The sequence below is a fragment of the Poecilia latipinna genome, unplaced genomic scaffold, assembly GCF_001443285.1.
Source record: "Poecilia latipinna isolate Pla-1442-1.1 unplaced genomic scaffold, P_latipinna-1.0 Scaffold2198, whole genome shotgun sequence".
In the NCBI taxonomy this organism is placed as follows: domain Eukaryota; kingdom Metazoa; phylum Chordata; class Actinopteri; order Cyprinodontiformes; family Poeciliidae; genus Poecilia; species Poecilia latipinna.
The window spans coordinates 1-20,414 of record NW_015114814.1 but is presented as its reverse complement, the minus strand read 5'-3'; the positions used below and the strand labels follow the sequence as shown (position 1 = coordinate 20,414).

The 20,414-nt window shown below is 36.7% G+C and overlaps 1 protein-coding gene across 25 annotated transcripts in view; it reads right to left on the bottom strand.

Annotated features, from left to right (window-relative positions):
- LOC106936700 (adhesion G protein-coupled receptor L2-like) overlaps positions 1-13,792 on the bottom strand; it is an 85,984-nt gene extending 72,192 nt beyond the window's left edge. For 15 of the 25 annotated variants that reach the window (XR_001422193.1, XM_015017858.1, XM_015017873.1 and 12 more), the window contains exons 1-3: positions 13,563-13,792; positions 3,603-3,712; positions 238-297 (exon numbers count right to left, since the gene is read on the bottom strand). Coding sequence is in view for 24 of the 25 variants with exons in the window: in XM_015017858.1 (XP_014873344.1) it covers positions 238-297; positions 3,603-3,712; positions 13,563-13,678 (286 nt within the window). In the remaining variant the exon portion in view is untranslated. The remainder of the gene's footprint in view (positions 1-237; positions 298-3,602; positions 3,713-13,562) is intronic. The other 10 variants (XM_015017847.1, XM_015017849.1, XM_015017855.1 and 7 more) reach the window with 1 other exon arrangement.
- Positions 13,793-20,414: the final 6,622 nt, after the last annotated feature.

Sequence of the window (20,414 nt, the reverse complement as noted above, 5' to 3'; positions counted from 1 at the left end):
AGTTAATCTTCCCCTGTGATTGCTTCTCTCTGCATTAGTCTGACTACAAACCGATGTGTCGAATATTGATTATATTTCACGGAAAGAGACAGAGGATTGGTAAGTGGAAAGCAACAAAACAAGGAAGTCTACCAAACAAATCAAAAGCTAGCATGGTTTACAGTGGGGCTTGGATGGGAAAGGCTGGACTGGACTTGGGTTTGTCTGCACTAGACTGGGAGAACACTAAAAACTTACCAGGGCAGTTGTGATAGGAAACATTCTGTGCTCTTGATCCTATTCTGGTTGGACATGGACCTTGAGAAGCAAAAAGATACGGCTACAGACGTGCATGATTGGAATTTCTGAGAATGACGTGAACGTGTATGCGTTTTACTAATCCACCTTATTCCTGCAAGGGGTACAGGTCATGTACCCTTTGCTCATACATATAAGGTTTAGGCCATTTGGTGTCTTTAAAGATGTGAAATGGGGTCATCTGCTGTTGGACGTTTCGTACTGACCATTCATCAATAGTTTCTTACACACTTTAACAACTAAGTATTTCAAAGTAAGAAATGTTGGTGGTCTTTTTATGTCTGCTGTGAGGGCATATAGTTAAATGATTCCAATAAGTAAAATCTAGACAGGAGTCAGCATCTTTCCCATTCTATATGGGTCAATTAGACTCAATAGATCACAGTGAAAGCAACCTTACAGATTATTATTGTCGATTAAATTAAATAACATGAGATTTAAGCATTTTATGATGTTTAAATTGACATAATTCCTGAAAAAAGTACAAGTAAATGACACAATGCATTGTGGTTTTAAGTGAACATAATTGTTAGCTCACAGTTGCAAAATGGAGGTGGGAAGGAACAAAAAAGCAACAAGTATGTACAAAATTGGGGCAGGAAATGGTGAAGAGGCAAATTGACCTGCAGCATCCTGACATTGTTATTATAGGATTGATTCTGGATGCAACTTCTAGAAAAACAGAGGAGGTTACAGTACAGCGCTCTGGTTTTGGAAGGTAACCGTATGTTTTGAGCTGTAAGGTTGAGGAAACTGGTTGCAGTTTCACTAATTATCTTTTTTTATTGGTTTCCATTTTTACACACTTGCTGTTGTCCCTGTTAAGATACGTTACTTGTTGCTGTTTGCCTTTAACTACACAAAACGTAACTTGTGCACCAATAATATGGTGTTTAACGTGCAACAAAAGTGAAATGGAGTCGTTTCTGTAATCAGGTGTTTTTACCAGCTACCAATAAACAAGGAATCAAGAAGAATGGTGCTGAAGAATCTACATTTAAAGCAACCAGACAAATTCCCTGATATCTGCTCATTTAAATAAAAAGTCCACAAAAGGGAATTGTCACATAATGTTGTGGTTGATTGCAACCTACAACAAGACAAGAAACATCAGTTCTTTTACCCTTGTGAGTGCGAGGACTGAGGCCAAAGTAGAGGACTGCGGCAAATGATACAAGTTTTACGTGTGTGGGGTCAGTTGGACCCCATTTGTAGACACAAGGGTTAAACTGATTAACAGTACTGTAGATTGAAGAACTGAAAAAATCTTTACGTATAAGAAACATGTAATGCTATTTTAGGGTTCCGTAATATGTGTTAGCTCATCAGTATAACCTGCAGTTCCCATCCCCATTCTCAGCCTTAAATGATCATTGCAAAGTAATGGAATATGGAATTAATGTGCTCTCAAGAGATTTAAGCTCATGGAAAGAATTAAATTACATCAGCAGCTGTTTGGTTGCAATATTGGTCAGCTCTTGCAAGAGAGGAACAAACAGCACTGTAACATTCTGACAATGACACAAGAAACCACATCTGGTGGCATGTGGCATTAAGGTACTAGTTGGGCTTTACTTCTGCTTAGAGAATCACACAGTGTTGCCTAACATCTTTCAACAAAAAAATGATCAGCTTTATTACTGTGCAAGCAGTGACGTGTATCAGGTTTTTCAATTGTTAGCTTTTTGTTTATTAGCAATAATGTACACAAAGCAGCTAAGTATGTTAAAACATGTAATCAAACAATTTCTTCTGGCCATCCTCCAAATCTTTGATAGACGAGGGGACTGGTATGTATAAAGTATACTATTTGATATTTAAAAAGTTGATGTTCCCACGTTTTCTTTTTTTGTTGTTTTTTTTTTATTACATGCTGGTACTGATGCCAAGCAAAGTGTCATGAGTTATAGGAATAAGGTGGATTAAACAGAACTTGAAAGAATTAAATGACCTAGAGTGAAAGTTTAATCAACACAGTACAGCAATCCTGACTATTTCCTCAGAGTAAGAAAAGAAAAGAAAAGAAAAAAAAAACACAATCATAACAGTGGGTGTACATGAGTGCACCTTGAGGCTAATCCTTTTATTAAGGTCGGGGCTAAAACAGCAAGAGATGAGATCAATACTTCACCTAATGATAAAGGCAAGAGAAAAAAAAAAAAAAACATAAAGGAAAAACACAAGCACCTTCATGTTGAATGTTTGTGCTACTAGATCCGTCTCTGTTCAATAGTTTTAACTTAAATGGCCATTATTGTGTATTCCACCTTTAATTATATGTCCTCAGAACCACAGAGAGGTTAACCTTTAAGTTGTAATGAGTTTTAGCATCTAGTTATGTTCATGAGTGCAATCTCATCCAGTATTAGGTTGAACAAGTTGGTCAGAAATAGAGATAATAATCAATGTAGGACAGATGTAATGAAGAGGAAGCACAGTCCAAAAAAAACATGAATTATTTATAATCAATGTTCTTTAATTTGCGTTAAAACTGAAACACATGTAAAGACATAAAGGTAGAAAATACTATAAAAATTCCAAAAGACTATCTTCCCATCTCTCTCTGCTCTAATTATGTCAGTTCTACCTGATGGCGATTCATCTAAATCGTTGTCATTAATCAGTTTGCAAAGGTTAAATGGGGGAATTTCTGCACAAATTGCAAATGAAGATGGCAGCCTAAAGGACAAAGGGGACTTTTAATACAAAGCATGAGCTAAAGATTGTTTGGGAGCTGAATGGCAATGAATATTTTAGCATCAGAGCAGCAGACAAAATGCTAACACTATCTCTTTAGATGAATTGTTGCCTTGTTGACTTATGAGAGGAGCTTTCTGTGCTGTTACATAATGAAACATCTGTTAACATATTTCAGCACCTGTTGTGTGACTGTATATTAAGCCATCAAGTCAAGTCGAGCTGTGCTTTCGCCTGATAGACTGCTCTACACAAGAAGGGAAGCTCCCGCTTGCTATCACAGAGAGGCAGCATGACTTCCTCTGCCCTCCCTCTAGTCTGCTACCTCATAACTGGGCTCGTGGAAACACTGTGAGCACATCAATAATGAGGGGGAGTGCAGAGGAGGACCAAAGGGTTTTACAGGTCATATTTCATGGAAAGTTCACTGCATGACACAGATTGAAGAAGAAACAGAGGAAGAGGGGTGCTGAAAGGTACTGTAGACAAAGAGAGGCAGAGCAGAAATGGGACGTGTATGGAACAACACAAAGAGAAGGCAGAGGGCAGAAAGGAAGAGAAGCCGAGAGGAGGGGGTTTTCAAATCGTGACAGAAGGGTCATACTTACTGTAGGGCACACACTCGTACTGGACCTCCAGATACTTGTAGGTCCCTGGACACGGGTCAGGGAAGACATCTGAACCTGTGATCACAACACACTGGGTCCGATTGTTGCATCTGGAAACATAAAAAAGGAAGAGAAAAAAAGAAGTGCATTGAGACAATGTGTCGTTGTGAATTAGCACAACCTATGAAAAAAGAAAATGAATTGAAAGAGCTCTCTACGATTATTGTAGCAGTTTATCAGCCTTGTAAGTGGGCTTATGGATGTCTCAAAAATGTTCTTCCCAACTTGATCAGAGCAAGTTCCTCCTAAGAGCAGCCTGTAAGACGCTAAAAGAAGTCTGCAGAAACCTTAAGATGTCATACTAGGATGTACAGCAGGCTCTTGCTACTGTTGATATTGCAGAGCATGCTGTAGCTGATGTACAGTCAATATGTTGTTGCAATTGACTAATCTTACTTTGATAGACATGTTTTCACCAACTGACATTCTAAACTAAACCTATATATATATATATATAAAGCTTTGTGCCCCATCTTAAAAATGTATAATAGTAAAATATATGTCAAAGTTGTTCCCCTGAAATGCTTAAGATTAAATACACATAGATAAAATAAACTTCTGCAAACTGGAGAACTGCAAGGAGACTTCATGCAATCTAAGAAGTCATTTTCACATTGGTATTTGTGGAATTCACCTAATTGTTCTCAGATTGCTCCTGCTCAAAGTAAAATAGATAAATCTAATCAAGCATATGTATGAAGTTATCTACCAAACAAGTCAGGCATATTCAAGATATTTGACAATGCGTTGCATATGCTCTCTTGGTGAACAAAAACAAGAGACAATCTGTCAATAACTGTTACGAGTTACACAATATTATATTAGGGCTCATATTGCTTCTTCATGAGAGAAAAAGAGCTGATTTAATATAAGCACACTGTTTTTCCATTTCACCGGCAATAATTTCAGTTATTACACAAAACGTTTGGAGAGCAGAAACTAAAAATTGGCCCACTGTGCTCCGAGGCAAACCAGAGAGTTGCAGGTGAATCACCTCCTTTGTTGCAATGAAAGCATGATGACATCAATACACAGAGAAAGTTGTCTTTGTTATCAAGGGACATAAAATTGCATTGAAAATCCGAGCGGCCAGATCAATAGCTGATGAACAGCGGGACAAGAAAAATATGTCTCTCTTTATTAATTTATTTTTTTTTTTAATTTGAAAAATGTAATCTTGATTATTATTTTTTTTTCTCTTACTTTTTTAAAACACTCAAGAAATTAATCTCCCAGCGCATGTAAGCTATTTAAATAGTCTTACACATTTCATTTGACTACATTTTAGAACAAAGTTTTTTTTTTTTTCTTTAAATTTCTTCACAATGGACAATGTTTAAAAAAAACAGCTCTCTATATGCTTGTACAGACCCCCATTTATATTCAAATCTGTGTACGCATCTGTGTTCACAAAGAATCTCCTGGGAATTTTTGCTTCATTAATGACCTGCTTGTGTAATAACAGATAAAAATATATGCATTTTGTTGTTCTCATGTAAATGAATTCCTGTTTAGAAATTAAAACATGCACCTCATGCTGAGATCATAATAGACTGCATGGTGTGTTTTTTTTATTTATTTATTATTATTATTATTTTATTTGTGTGTGTGTGTGGGTGTGTGTGTGTGTGTGCGTGTGTGGTTTTGTGACAAATTTTTTATGGATCTGAACCACTTTCCTCATATTAAATGGTCACTTTGATGATTCTGTCTGCTTTGCTCATGCATAAGCATATCATGCAGAAGCAATATAAATCATAGTGCTTTATCCAACGGATTCCACTGAGACCAGGAAATGAATGCCTAGTTTATGTCAGGCATATAAAATAGAATAATATAGAAAAATAAAATTAGTGACACTAATGAGACACAGACCTACCATCATTACTCCGGCAAACGTACTGAACGACACAAGAAACAGGCTGAAAAAAGCTCATATTTCTTTAGAAACAATGTTGTCATATGTGTTGATAGATCTGCTTGATATATTGCCCTAATTTTAGAGCAGTGGAATAGGGGCACCCTGATCTATGGGATTGTGTGAGTCTGATTACCGTCTCATCTGTGAAACCTCAGGGATCTCCTGAGACCAATTGAAAAAGCCCTAATGACTTCTTCTATGCATAGTCCTACCACTCATTTTGGAAGAAAGCATGTAATTGAAATTCCACCAATAAAAACTTCAGCATTTGGCTGTGCAGGGCACAGGTCTCACAGTGCACACTAATTAAATACATTTAAAATATGATATCTCTGACTATCTTTTGATAGTCTGAGGCTATACAGTAATTAATCATCTTCATAATGAATATTAAGTCAAAGGAGTTTTTTTTCTTTTCTTCACTTTTCTCTAGAGTGATGCATTCTCATTCTACTCTCCATTTTTGAATAGGAAACATATTTTTAAGAAAAGCTATTTAGAGTTCAGCTTTATAATATGTGATAATCAGACAAAATACTGAGAATGCCTATTCAATGTAAACAGTTTTTTTAATATGACTTATTCTTCAAAGCAATGAAAAGAATGGCATGATTGAGCTGGTGCCTTCTCCTCTTGCCTCTTTTTCGACCTCCAGGCCGTTAATCACGCAGAAGCATTCCAAATGTAATCCCATCACATCTCTGACCTTTTGGGAGAGGCAGACATCGGTACAATTAGAGTGTTGTCAGGAACGCAGCTTGGATTTGATGCAAATCTCTCTTAAAAATGAGCACTCCCAGCTGATAGTGGGAAATGGGTGCCAACAAAGTAGAACGGATGGCACTCCTGACACCAAGTATCCACATACAATTTAACCTTTTCCCTGTCACCGTAAACCATGTCAGAGGAATAATTGGGCATGATGATAATGTGCAAGTTGTATAATAAATTGCCTCAAATGATAAACCTGTGATACTGTTCTGTTCCAATCCTGTTTTAGTCACAAACTATTGTATTTCTTATTGAAACTGATCCATTAGAAAACGTGTTTTGTTCCAAACCATGATATACACTATATTAAAGCATGTTTAGTGTATTGTACTTGGTTCTGACAAACCTATGAGATAACACAGACCATACAAGGACTGTACCATCAAGCAAGACTAATGGGTTAGCCACAAATGTTCAGCGAAAACAGTTTCTGGTTTCACCAAGGGGCCTCTGCTCTAAGCCTGGCAATATGAGTAACAATGGTGTCATACACAAAACTGCTTCAAGGCTGCTTTCCGCTCAGGTTGAAACTGATTTATTTTTCTTTACAGACATCATCAGCCATTACATCAATATTAATATTGCATATCGGTATTGGCCAAAATTTTCAAATCTGTGCATCACTAGTTTGAAATATCAGCATGATGCAAATATCATATGTCTTTTGCCTGCCTAGTCCAAACGGATATCTTGACTTAACACAACTATGTGATTTTTTAGATATATGTAGAAAAATGAGCTCAAGAAAGAAGGAGAAAAACTAGAATGTGTCTGTGTTAACGTTTCAACTTCCTGACTTCTGATTTGGTGTATTTGTCTGTGACAAAGGTTTTAAAAATTCATACCATGCAAATCCACACAAAACAAGCAATAGCTCTTTTGGTAGACGGACGACAATGTAACAGATACATTTTTCCTAACTCAATCTGAATTAGAGGTATGTTTTGACTAAAGACAATGACAAATCACAAAGCAATCAGGAGTAATCAAAACAGTGTTTCTTTTGTCTAGCTGTCTGTGCCTAGCTTTGGGTGAAATTTTCAATTTTCTCCCTTTCCAAACTCTGCTAGCCTAAAGTGGCCATTTTTAATTTACGATACGAGAAAGAAAAAAAGGAGTTGCTGCAGCGAAAACAATTGCTGCGTAACTGGAGAGAAGCAAGATGAGTGAGGGGAGCACATTACCCAAAGAGGAACAATCTACTTCCTGGTGCTCCCAGTTTGAATTTCAATCAAATTAGCGTCTCTTAAACTCAAAGTGACCCGTCTAGCCCCATTTCATCTGAAATGCTGATGAGGTTCATGGCACAATTATCAAGGCAGACATCTCTCTCAAGAGGCATGCCTGTTGATCGTAGACAGGCCATTGAAAAATTAAATCATTTCCAGGGCCACAGAATGGCAGCAAGAGAAACAATGTGATATGAGCAGAACAAAAAGCACACACACATACACACATTCAACACACACACACACACACACACACACACACACGGTATAACTATAATCATCTCCTGTATCAGTATATTTAGACCAGTTCTAGGAGGTGGCCCAATACTCATTCAGGAAGTGAGCGATTAGAAATTAACCATTAGCATCCTGCTTTCGACTGGAGATCTAACTCAATATGCTTCCAAGACATCCTTCAAACGTGTAATTGCTGTCATATGCTTGTGTTAACATTACATTTCTTGAAGTAGCCCACATAGCTCAATGGGGGGAATTCCAGGCTCTTTAAGGGTCAGGACCAAAGCTGTCTGACTCACATCCATCCAACTCTCCTATTGATTTTTTAAGCAGAAGAGGTATATCGCCATGCTACTGAAGCCAATGGAAATATTATTAGACAGTGTGCTGGTTGAAAAGTGACCTTTTGCTAAGCAGAATGTAAAGCTGGACCACCCACGAATAAAAGAAATGCCATACAGGAATAGCAATGATTGTGACCTGCAGGGGACATCAGACCTTACAACTCAAAACAATGGAATGATCAAAGGTTTGCTCATTCTTGGGTTTGGATAGCTTTGAAACTTCTAAATGTGCAGAGCTATTACAAGCAGACTCATCTGAACTCATGACTTTAATGTCACAGTTACCATTCGTTTAGGTCATTTTGCTCAAAGCAAACAGTGTCTTTTTTTTTCTCTTGTTAAATTCACTAAATATGAGTACAAATGTTTTATTAAGAAAGCTCCGAAGCATGGAATGTATTTTTTTTTTATTATTATTATTCCAGGGATGATGTAATATTCCAGAACTAATTAGTGAGTATAATGCTGCATGTTATTTATAATCAGAAGTGAGAAATGAATGAGTTTGAAGTCACACTGAAAGCTGCAGTAATGAACTCTTTATTTCCACTTTATTCAGTTTTCACATCATTACATTATGCTCATAGTGCTGTGCAAGGTCCAAGAAATTCTTGGTACAATGCCTTGGAAGTAAATAATGCACCTACCAGCTTGTTTTGGTGATGTTAGTTAACCTAGTGACAGAACACTAAATTAATTTCCAGTTCCAATTAGAAAGTCAGTGAGGTGTCAAGGTGTAAACATTAAATCAGAGGGAGCACAGAGATATAAGAAGCTATTTTACATGAAAGCGTAGTTTAGGTAAGGTTTTACATACAGGATTAATTGAGCTGCGGAAGAGCGAGAGAGAGCAAAACTTCAGGAAGTAACAGAACAACCACTGTCTGTAATGAAACATAATTTATTTGGAGATGTTGGCAGCAGTTTGGAAAGTTTTAAGGCTGTGGTTGTAATCTACTTTCTTACAGTAATAAGCACAAAAGACTGCTGTCTACTTAGCTGGCTGTGTTGACTTCTTAAAAAGATGAAGTCATTTGAAAATTAATACATAAATGTGTATTTTTTAAAAAAATACTAAAAGCATGTTTTTCAGTGACATCTCTATTGTAAGGCATGGACCTCTGGTATTAATGTAAATGATTACTGACTATTCACCGCATAAGACTAGATAAAATATATTAAATATTGCTCAAGGTCAAAGCTTCACTAAAACTGAGCTGAGAACTCACACAGAGGCCATTTTACTACTCTAACTTAGTCAAATATAGTACTGGTAACTTAATATACTCTCTTGTTTAGCACATTGTTACCAATTGGAAGGAGATTGAGAGCCTTTTTATTCACGTTGAACTTTCGCACATCCCTCTGAAACATCCTAACTGAATCTGGACCTTGATGAAATCTTAATCTTCTGTGCTTTAAATAAACACCAACAGCGTATGTACAGAGAGAGAGTACAAGGCAGAGTGCTGTCAGGCGGCAAGAATGGACCTCCGCAGAGAGCCTTGCAAGCAGTACTGTCACTGATATAAATAGTGTAAGTAGCATTCTTTAGTCTCCAGATCCCACTTCACTTTTATTGATGCAAACTTGGAGGATGCAGCTGATTTAAAACTAAAACATCGTAGCTATTTTAGCATGTTAAAATCGGATGTAGCTGCTCAAAACAGGGTGTGGAAAATGTGTGGCATTAAAGCTGTTCCTTTGTTTTGAAAACCGTGACATTTCAAGATGCACCCTTGTCCATTTCAAGAGCAAAAATGTTTATCGGTAAACAAATTTTCCTGAAAATCATTCCCGGTTATTAACTCAGTTTAACTTAAGAGTCATACAGTAATCTCACTTATAAATTCAATCTTCTCTTCCAGCGAGCAATCTGCATTGATCATTTCTGTCAATGATATGCCCCTTCTAAAAACCCATGATCCACAGGCACAGCAGGAACCAACCCTGTTATATTACAGCAATCAATGACCTTGTTATCGAATACTTACAATGAAGCTCATTAGTCAAAGTGAAATCAATGTATGTAGGCCACTTTTCATATTGTATATCTCCGTATGTTTCTTACTGTAAAAAAGATTTATCAAGGCGTATCACTGTCATCTTTTTTAAACTTCTGTTGAGATAAGGACGTGTGGTCAATTTTGGATTAATCACAAGCACACACAAGATAATTTGATTAATATCAATAAAATGCATTTTAAAAAATATACATTTAAATATACTATTATAATCTACTTGATGTTTCCATTGTGTTTGCACTAATTAGCTTCAGCACAGACGAGAAAATCTAATTATTACAAAAACTCAATCCGGCAAAAAAAAAAAAAAAAGAATAATCACAGCGCTGAATATTATCATCAATGAATTAATTATTTCAAACTTCACTGCCATGCAGTTTCACATCTGGAGGGGCGGCGTCCATATGAAAAATTCCCGTACAGATTATCACCCACTTGAGTCAACTAATTGCTTGCAGCTGAATGTTCTAATTGAGCCACAACAATCCTAAGGCTATTTTCATAAAATCATTGTGCTCATGAATATAATGTGCCAGCAACATATGAAAACAAGTCAGAGTTCTGACAGAATCCATCAAACTGTAGCAAAGCCATAACTCAACTCTTTAAACTTCAGGGCCATGTCAATCTCAGATATGTAAAAGTCAACTTAATTTTCCTCACAAGCACTGATTTTTCTTTTTCCCACCCACCTAAATTAGGAAACTGCATAAATTACAACTGCTTTTGGCTTACTCCACTCTCACACAAGGCATCACATAGCCTCGGCTTCTGATATTAATAATAAATGACCGCTCACAGCAGGACAGACCAAAAATCTATTAAATGCTCTTCATAATAATTCTTAAAGTGAAATCAGGATATGCAAAACCGTATTGATCGGTAAACCTTTACCGATCGCTTTTCTTTGCAACAATTTGAGTATTTTGTTTTTATCCGCACTGCTTCCAGTCTAATCAGAGGTGAAATCTTGCTCTTACTCTCTCCCGTGAGCCACATCCTATAACAGCGTTTTCTCCTTGTAAGATCCCACTGCTGTAGACTACAAATGTTCAGAACTGACACCCAAAGGCTAAGTATGCATTTAAAACAACATCTGATATCTTCAGTGAGTCTCAGATTTTGCATATAAGCAAAGAACCACAGTCCGTCACAGACACCGGATTGCTGCTTTATTAGGAAACTGTTTAGGAGTCGGTGGTCATTATTCCACAAACTGTTTTGAACAAGCAAGGCTGAGGGCAGTGTAACACAAAGGGTCAAAAACAGGGAGCGGGGACGCTGCAGCCTTTCAAGACAGACAATGTGAGTCAGCTATCTGACTTCATCAAATAGGACTTGACAATAACCCCCCTGAATACAAGGGCTCTACTCTTTTATTTCATTTTTTTTTTTTTTATTTCCCAAGGCGGCTTGCCAGAGTTGCTGACTGTCTCATACCAGCCAATATCTCTCTCTGTGGCAGTCATATGTCATTCCATCCTGTGCACTTTGGCTCCACTGGCATCCCTGTGTGACAACTGGTTCTTGTATTATGTCTCATGTGGCACAAAATATTCCTGGTGGAACTTTACCATGTATAAATTCACATTTGGAAGTCCATGTACCACCATTGGTTGTCTTCCAGATTAAATTATGCTTCTCTGCATATTTAAACATCTGTCAGACTATTAAGCAGTCAGAAGTCATGCTGATCTATACGTTTGCTTATATTTAGGGCATTTTTTTTTTAAATTTAAAGCAGAAATCTATGGATGCTGGTTTTCTCAATCTGGCTTCTTGTGTGGAAAATCTGACTGGTGGGTGTTTGCCGCATAATTTCCCATTTTCTGTCTTTGCCCCATTTACTGTGTCTCAGCTGTGTAATTAAATAAAGCCAATGCGAGGAAAGAAAAAACTGGTTACAGTGGTGTGTTGCACGATGCATTATGTTAAATTTTAAAATTAAAAACAAGCTGAACAGTGATTTCTAAATTTTACAACATATGTTCGTTTAGATTTAGGCCTGGAAATTGACGGGATCATTTCAATACATAAATTGTTGAAATGATCATGTTAAAAAGACAATCTTAACTGCTTTTCTGATTAATGCTCCATTTGCATTTATCAGTTTAGGTGGAAGCCCATAGCTTAATGGTTTGTGTTTTGCCATACATTTATTTTCAGATGATAAATTGAACAGTTCTCTGAAAATTGTTAGTCGAAGGGGCATACATACTTTTTTTTTTCAGTTCACTGTATCAAAAGGAATTATCACAAACCAAGCATGAAAAATAAATAATTTTTTATGAATAGAATATTATTTGACAAGTAATATGACTGTAAAGCAATTCTTTATTAGACCTGCTTTCAAAATGTATTGACTTTATTTTATTTTTTTTTTATTCTAAGAACAGAGTTTTTTTTTATTAGTGTGTAAAACTATTTATACTTGGCAGTAAAAGTTTCACTATTAATTATCACTATGCATAAAGTAGTGTTGGTCCGGTGCAAATGATCAAACACTGTGTGTGTCTTCGTGTGTGCTTTACCACTTTCCATTCAAGTGAAATAACTCATATGCAGACACATAATAAATCGATTTTGCTAAGAGCAAGCAGCTCAACCTTATTAACAAGGTAAAATAAAGCAAACACAGATAGCCTAATGTAAGCACACTAAATCTAGATTGCACATTTGCAGGTTAATTTACACCTAAGCAGAAACTGCAATAGACAGAAAATTACCTCCTCCAAGCCACATCAGATCTGCACCCTGTCAGCACTGCCACTTTAATTTACCTCTTTGTTGTAAAGAAGGAAAAAAAAAAAAGCAAATTTGCTATGTTTATAGTTCGAACAGCTGTCTAATCTGAGACTGAGATTATTTCTACTCGGCTCGAGTCTGTTTGTTGCTTATTTTCCATTTTTAATGTACTCCTTTGACACCGTTTGTCCTCTCTCCTTCACCTTTCAGAGCTGTAATGAAGTTTCTAATTCACTTTTGTTCAGGTTCAGGCGCCTCATTATCGGTGCTAACGGTAATGTGATGTGGGGTATTGATGCTGACAACTGCTGCCTTTTTTTCATCCCACACTTTTATTCAGTTCGGCTTTTTTCAGCGGACTAAATCAGCTCCTTGGAGGCAATAGCATTATCCTTGGTGAGAAACTTTATTTAAAAGCTAGTGAGAATTTTTTTTAAAACAAAAGAAAACTGTTTCATCAAAGGCAGCTGGACAAACTGAAATAGCTGGGAATGGTTCAGACCTATTACTGTGCCATGCCAATAATTTTCTGACCGTCTTGAAACTTTGACAGACACTTCGTTTGGGATCGGCTGTTTTGACACTGCACACACACACACACACACACACACACACGTGTTCGGCTTTACCTTTGTGACATGATCTTGTAGGCATCTGGAAGATAGCAGTTGATGTTCTCCATCTGGAAGGGGTCGGCGTCGCAAATCTTGTCGTCTGTTCTGCCATAGTTGGCGCTTTCAATCATTATGACATCGCTGCCTGGACACCGAAGATCAATGGGGTAACCCTCACAAGACAGCTCTCTCCGCACTAAGCCAAACGGCAGGGCAGCTCTGCTAAACCCTGAGGGAGAGGAGAGAAAGAAAGAGACTTCTCAGTGCAAATCGAAAAGAGATGTGTAGCTGCAGTGCCACAGAGGAAGACATGATCACAAGACATCAGAGCTGGATATGCACAAAGGGAGCATCTGCATGCATGTATTTTCTTGAGCCGAGATAAAGACAGAAAGCTCTTATTATCACCACTAGCCTGATCCCTTGCAAAAGTATTCATATGCCTTTTAACTTTTTTCTCATCTTACTATGTTATTGAGATTTTATGTGACAACGCTACACAAAGCAATTTCTAATTCTGAACAGTAAGGACAATCAGTAGCAATTTTCATGACATGCTACAGATTCGCAATTGCATCTATGTCTGGACTTGTGATTCAAATTAGGGATGCACAATATATTGCATTCGTGCAGTCAACGCAATGTCAATGTGTGCTAAAGTAATATTGCAAGAGTGTTTATAAAGCACCAATTGCTTGATATTTTATTAAAGTATCATTAGTCCAGGCATTGAATGTTGATGCAACATTCAGCTTGTTGGATCTAATGTCACTGAAGGAAGTACCCATAAAACGAAGCTGTGAGCTCAGAATGCTCAAGCAGCATATTGCTTGAAGCTAAGAGAAGAACGACATGAGTGAGGAGAACACAGAATAACCACAAGTAATGTCCTAATTAATTTATTTATCAAATATCACAAATGGATCATTTTCTTATATCGTACAGCTCTAATCTAAACCTTTACACTGTATATCTGGTTGTACATTGATGGCAGGTGAACCTCCAACCAAGAAAATCCTGCTAGAGGTTGCACACAACCTTTCAGGTTTGGTGTGTATTTACCTCCACCCACCTTCCCTTCAACTCTGATCAGGTTCATTGCATCTCCAGAGGGAAAGTATCCCCACGGCATGATACTGCCACCACCATCATGTTTCATTGTTAAAATGGTATGTTCAAGCTGATGTAGCATTTTTTTAATGTAGGTTAAAAAGCTAAAAGCTAAAAAGATGGCTTTGTGCCAAACTGAAAAAAAATATGTGGCTCCCTCATCCTTCTATAAAAAGGGTCAGATTTTCTACTTCAGGAGCCATTTAGTTGCATCAAAATCTATTTAGGGGCATCAAAGTAGAGGGGATTGAAACAATACCACCTTAACCTTTTCAGATTTTTTTTTAAAGAGAAACTTTGTTGTCTTGTTTTTTTTTTTTTAATCCACAACTATCCACTATTTTTTGATGATCTACCAGATAAAACGCAATGCAAAAGAGCTTGTGGTTATAATGCAGCAAAGTGCAAAAGACTTCAAAGGGTGTGAATACTTTCACATGGTACTGTACACCAGCATGTCAAGCAAACATTTCAGATCTCAACTGCACCAGGGATCTAATGGTGTTACCATGTCATCCCTGTGCCCTAACCGGCCCTGAAACAAAAATCAATAATTGTCATTAAAGTCTAGTTTGTCGACCTAATGTCTGGAGCCCTGGGCCACCTTGAAACTATTGATATAAGTACAGTGATACTGATAAAAAAAGAAGAAAAAAGAAAAGCCAAAGCGAACACCACCATTAAAAAAATGTAAAGTAATACTTTAAAAAGTTGATGTAAATAAAATAAAAAAAAATCCATATTTTTTGTGAGGAGCCTTATTTGTCAGACATGCTGTTGCTTTGTTTGTTATTTTAATGTAAAAACACATTGTGATGGTGAAGTCCATCACCACAGAGGCTTTTTTTTCTTTTCTTTCAGTGCTCATCTTTTTCTGTACGGAATAAAAAGGAACAACAACCATGACAACATAAGTGTAATTTAATCCTCTTCACAGAGCCGACAATCGAAGGTAGCTCAATTGGGAGGTAGAAAAAAAAGGAAAAAAAAGAAAAAAAAAGACGTTGTGAATGTGTGGGTATTCGTTTCCATGAGGGCAAGTGATGGGGATAGGAAAACTGAAAATAAATAAATAAACCAATGTTGTTGTTCTGCAAATATGAGTTATGCCAAAAGCCATTTTTGAACTAAAAGTGATCCACACAGGTAAACTTTATGAATCCGTATGCGTTTCTGATAACAGCGACTTTCTACTGCTGTGACACGTCAGACATTAAAGAATAAGGGCAGAGAGCCTAATAAGACTGCCAGCTGCTCCTGTGTTGACTTCTTTGACTAATAAGCTGTTCCCTGGCATCCACTGGTGACTCTGTCACCTCTTTGAGGCCTTATATAACAGGGTACCTACCTACAACTTGGTTGATGGCTGTTGTTTCCAAAGACTCTGTCTCCCTAATGAGGCTTAGTTCGCAGTCACAGAAGAAAATAAAGAACACCCTCACGACTTCTCATGTTCTAATTTGTTTGCCTTGCAGACAACTTGGAGTGATCCATTTGTGCAGTTTAGGAGCATAAAGGACTTTTCTTTCTTTTGATAAGTCGCTGGCAGGAGTTTGCTTGCAGTCACTGTCTAAATTGGTCAAGAAAGACTGAGTTCATTTTACCCTATTGAATGGCTCATCAATTAGCAACCAATACAATTATCTTTGTCTGATTAAATGCTAAGCAACAGCGGCAGGGGATTAACATTCTGCATTGTGCTTCTTGGCAGAAAACGCAGCTGTGATATTTTACAAAGGAAGATAAATGTCAGTCTGTATTGCTGGTTGCTTTGTTTGTGCACCAATCAGGTAAAAGCTCAACTCCAGAGGTATTCAGCGAAAAGCTCAGCACAAACAAAGAACATAACTGTATGAAGCAAGCCACTGCTTTGGTCAGTCTAACCTCAATTGTCTCCATGATCACTAAGTATGGATCGTTTTTCGTCTCCTGGCACTTTTTGACAGCACATTCTTTCATTTGACCAACAGGCAAAAAGTAAAGGCTTTCAAATATGATGGGTTTTAGCTGCATTTCATATTTTCAGCACTTTTGTCTGAGGAGAGAAAAAAAAGTGCCTTGGCTGATAAACAATTTATCAGACGCTAGCGTGGAAAAAGGTGAAAAACAATGAAAACACAGGGTGTTAGGAACAGAACTTGACAGTCAATCTTGAGCTCATGTCAGTGCGCTCCAGCAATGCATTGTCAGAACACTACAATACCTCTTGTAGCAACTATAGAGCAATGCTAAACATCATTCAGTGTTATACTACAGCTTTAAAATATCCAAACGGAGACATGAAAGTGGCAGAGATTCAGAGAATGAAAGCCTATGTGTTGTTTTTCTACAAGTACTTGTTTGATAAAAAAAAAATATCAGCCTTCTAAATGAGTAAATATTCTAAGCTAAGTGTAGTATGTGCCAATAAATATCTACACAAGGACAGTTATTCATCTGAAACCCATCGGACAGTTTTTTCAAAAAATATGTTGAGAATTTATTTGTTTCTCCTAGCATGATCATTTGAAAGAAAAAAGCAATGCCGACATAATTAAACAGGCATCAATACAACTTTAGAACAAATTAATCAACAGCAATGGCAATAATTCACTCGACAGAAAATGTTACCACTGCGTAATTTAAACAGCACAGAGCACCAACCATTGAGAAAGGTTCAGGAGAGGGGGTTCTGTACCAGGTCTCTAGTTTTTTGCTTGCCCATTATATTTGTAACCTATTAAAAGCATGAAAATGTTATTTGCTTATATCACATGTGATACTCAAATCAAAAAAGATATGATAGCATAATAAATTTAGAAATCAAAAAAGTGTCTGAAAACATTTTTTAGGCCATTATATTATCTTGGAAACGACATGTAAATTATATCACCACAAAAGCATACAAAAGAGGAAAACAAGAATTGTTGACAAAGCAAACTATTCTGTTCCAATACACATTTTTCTGAAAATAAAACCCACAGGGTTTTCAGGATCAGTAGATTTTATGTTGCTCCTAAGGTAAAAATGTGATGTGAAACTATTTCCAAAGGTTGTAGAAAAAAGTTTACTTTTAGGAAATTGCATTTTTACAAGTCATTATTAGAAACTATATAAAGAAAGCTTTTTTTTTTTCTTCTAATATGTGATGTCCTTTACAAAGACGAGTAATTAAAGGGTGGTTTAAAAAAAAAAAGTGCATAATCCTGCACCTCTTTGGTCAAGGCTTGAAGATTTTTTTTTTCTCTTTTTCTGTGTTTTTGGTAAAAGATGCACAAATTTACACATTGAAAAATGTATATTTTACTTTGACATAAATTGTTTTGGCACAGTTTGCTCAGTCGGAGTTGCTCAAAACGAGCCTGCCGTATTTGAAAGATCTTAAGAACTTCAAATGGATCATCAGAGGGGGAGTTAAATATTGCTGGGCGGGACAGATTAACTTGTGCAGGCCTACTTTGCGGCTGAAAGTGATCTGTTTTCTGGCCATATGCAAGACCTCTGAGTTTGATCTGCAAATCCACAGCCAGCCCAACTTATGTTTTGTGTCACATGAACTCTTTTAAAGTACTTAAATCACTCAGCAGAGCCTCCGCAATTTTAGAGCTAATGCAGTCTCGCTTCCTAAGGAGGAAAACAGAGCCTGTAGAAATGAGAAGACAAATGCATGCTCAAGAAAACAGCATTACTCCAGCTGGCACAAGCCGCCTTTCAACCATGCTGCTGGCACACTTGCTATAGCAATGCATTATCATGTTTAAATTTTGTGTGTTTCAAACAAAATTGCCGTCCTCTAAAACACACTTTATTAGCCTTCTGGGTCCATGGATCATGGACCCAAAGCAGGGTTGTAAACAACTTATGAAAGCCTCTCTCCATTGATTAGAGACCCCAGGCTGAACTACTTTTTCACCCCGCTGTCAGATGGTATTTTTAGTTTATGGGATGTGAGTGACACAGACTCATCAATATGTGGACACCCGATAGTCTGTCTGTGGAAAAATGTGAGTGCAATAAATGTATTGTTACAGTAACACCCAAAGTCACATCAGCAGTTATGGAGAGTTAACCCACGACCTACACAGCGTTTCACAATCTTCACAAATGTCGCTTTACCGGCTGAAATCACTCAAACCTGAAAAAAAACAAATCGTTTCAAATGGCTAACATGAGGACAGCAAAAAATAAATAAAAATTACTTCATTCTGATCTCCTCACATGTTCCTCTGTTCATGTTGTTTCATATAAATGTGCCTTATTGGCTACTTTAAGTAAATTATCTTTGTTTTTCGTGCCGATATTAAGAGGAAAGCAAAACGCCATCGATCATGCACTGCAGTTACAACACAATAATACGATCACACTTAATCTAACATAAACAAATGCAATGCTTACTGTTACACTTAAATGAAGAACTTCATTATTCAAATGAGGCAGAAAAGTAATCATTATTTTGCTCATTGGGTCATTAGCATAATTATTCAGGGAACACACAATATGAAAATTATTTACCTTCCATATGGAAGCAGTAAACCACATCAGGAATATGATTGTTGAAATATCAGCTGTACCAGAGATTTGTTTTCTTTTCTTTTTAAATGATCAGCTTGATCATTTAAAATCTTAACTTAACAAGTGGCTGCAGTGAGAGCAAAGGTAGTGTGCTCAAGTATAAACAATTGCTGTGTCAATTTTATGCATTTTTGGGCAAAACATAAAAAAAATATATATATATCACTTCTAATATAAATAATTAAATGCCAAAATATGCAAAGCCAGACTTGAAGATGAGAACAAGAAGACAGTTTTCATTCAAAGCAATCAAGCGACAAGCAAAAGTTAAGAAAAACCAGAACAATATGAAATTATTTTATGAGTTATTGTATTTGATTATACAAGGTACTTTTTCAGTTCCTTGCTGAGGACAAAATGTACCACATTAAATACATTGTCAAATACATCTATGTACATCATCTGCATGTACAAGACGATTTAAGGCATACAAGAGATATTTCAGATAGTTTAATGTGAAATAATGTTTTGCGAGAAAGAGGAACACTACACCTGAAAATAAAGCTTAAGCTTTGTTTGGAGCACTTGGCCTCCAACGTCATCCGAAACATATTTCCCCTTTTTTTTATATATATATATATATATATTGCATGAAATAATACAAAATCGTAATATTCAGAAAATCTAATACATTAAGTTCAGTACATCTCAATTTAGCATTGAATAATAAACAATTTACCCAACAAAGACTTCACTTTTTGGCAAGTGCTTAATAAATGTATAAAAAAGAAAATTCTTACAACATATTAACAAGTAATTTTGATGAGGCACAGGACCCCTATTATGGTGAGGTACACAACTATTACAGTGGTGGCAAAACACTATTTAAAGCTTCCAAAGCTGATATTTACTAGTCCAAGTAACCTTTGCAATGACATTAGGTGAACAATTTGGAGAACTGTGAGAACACCCCCATATGTAGCCTGAACCAATTATGCAGTGTCTCTTTGGTGCTTTAATGATTTAATTCTTTTTTTTTTTTGCCAACGAGTCAAATCAATTGGAAAGTGACCATCTGGGATCATAAGAGTGGCACTGAAGCAGAGGTAATGAGCAAATTGTCTTCCTATTTCACAGAAATGAGAAGTCATTAAGATCATCTTGCTCTACCATGAAGCCAGACAAGGCATAATCAAACCCAAAGGGATACACATGTAAATACTAATGATGTAAGGAACATCTACATACAGTAGAAACAGTTTTTTG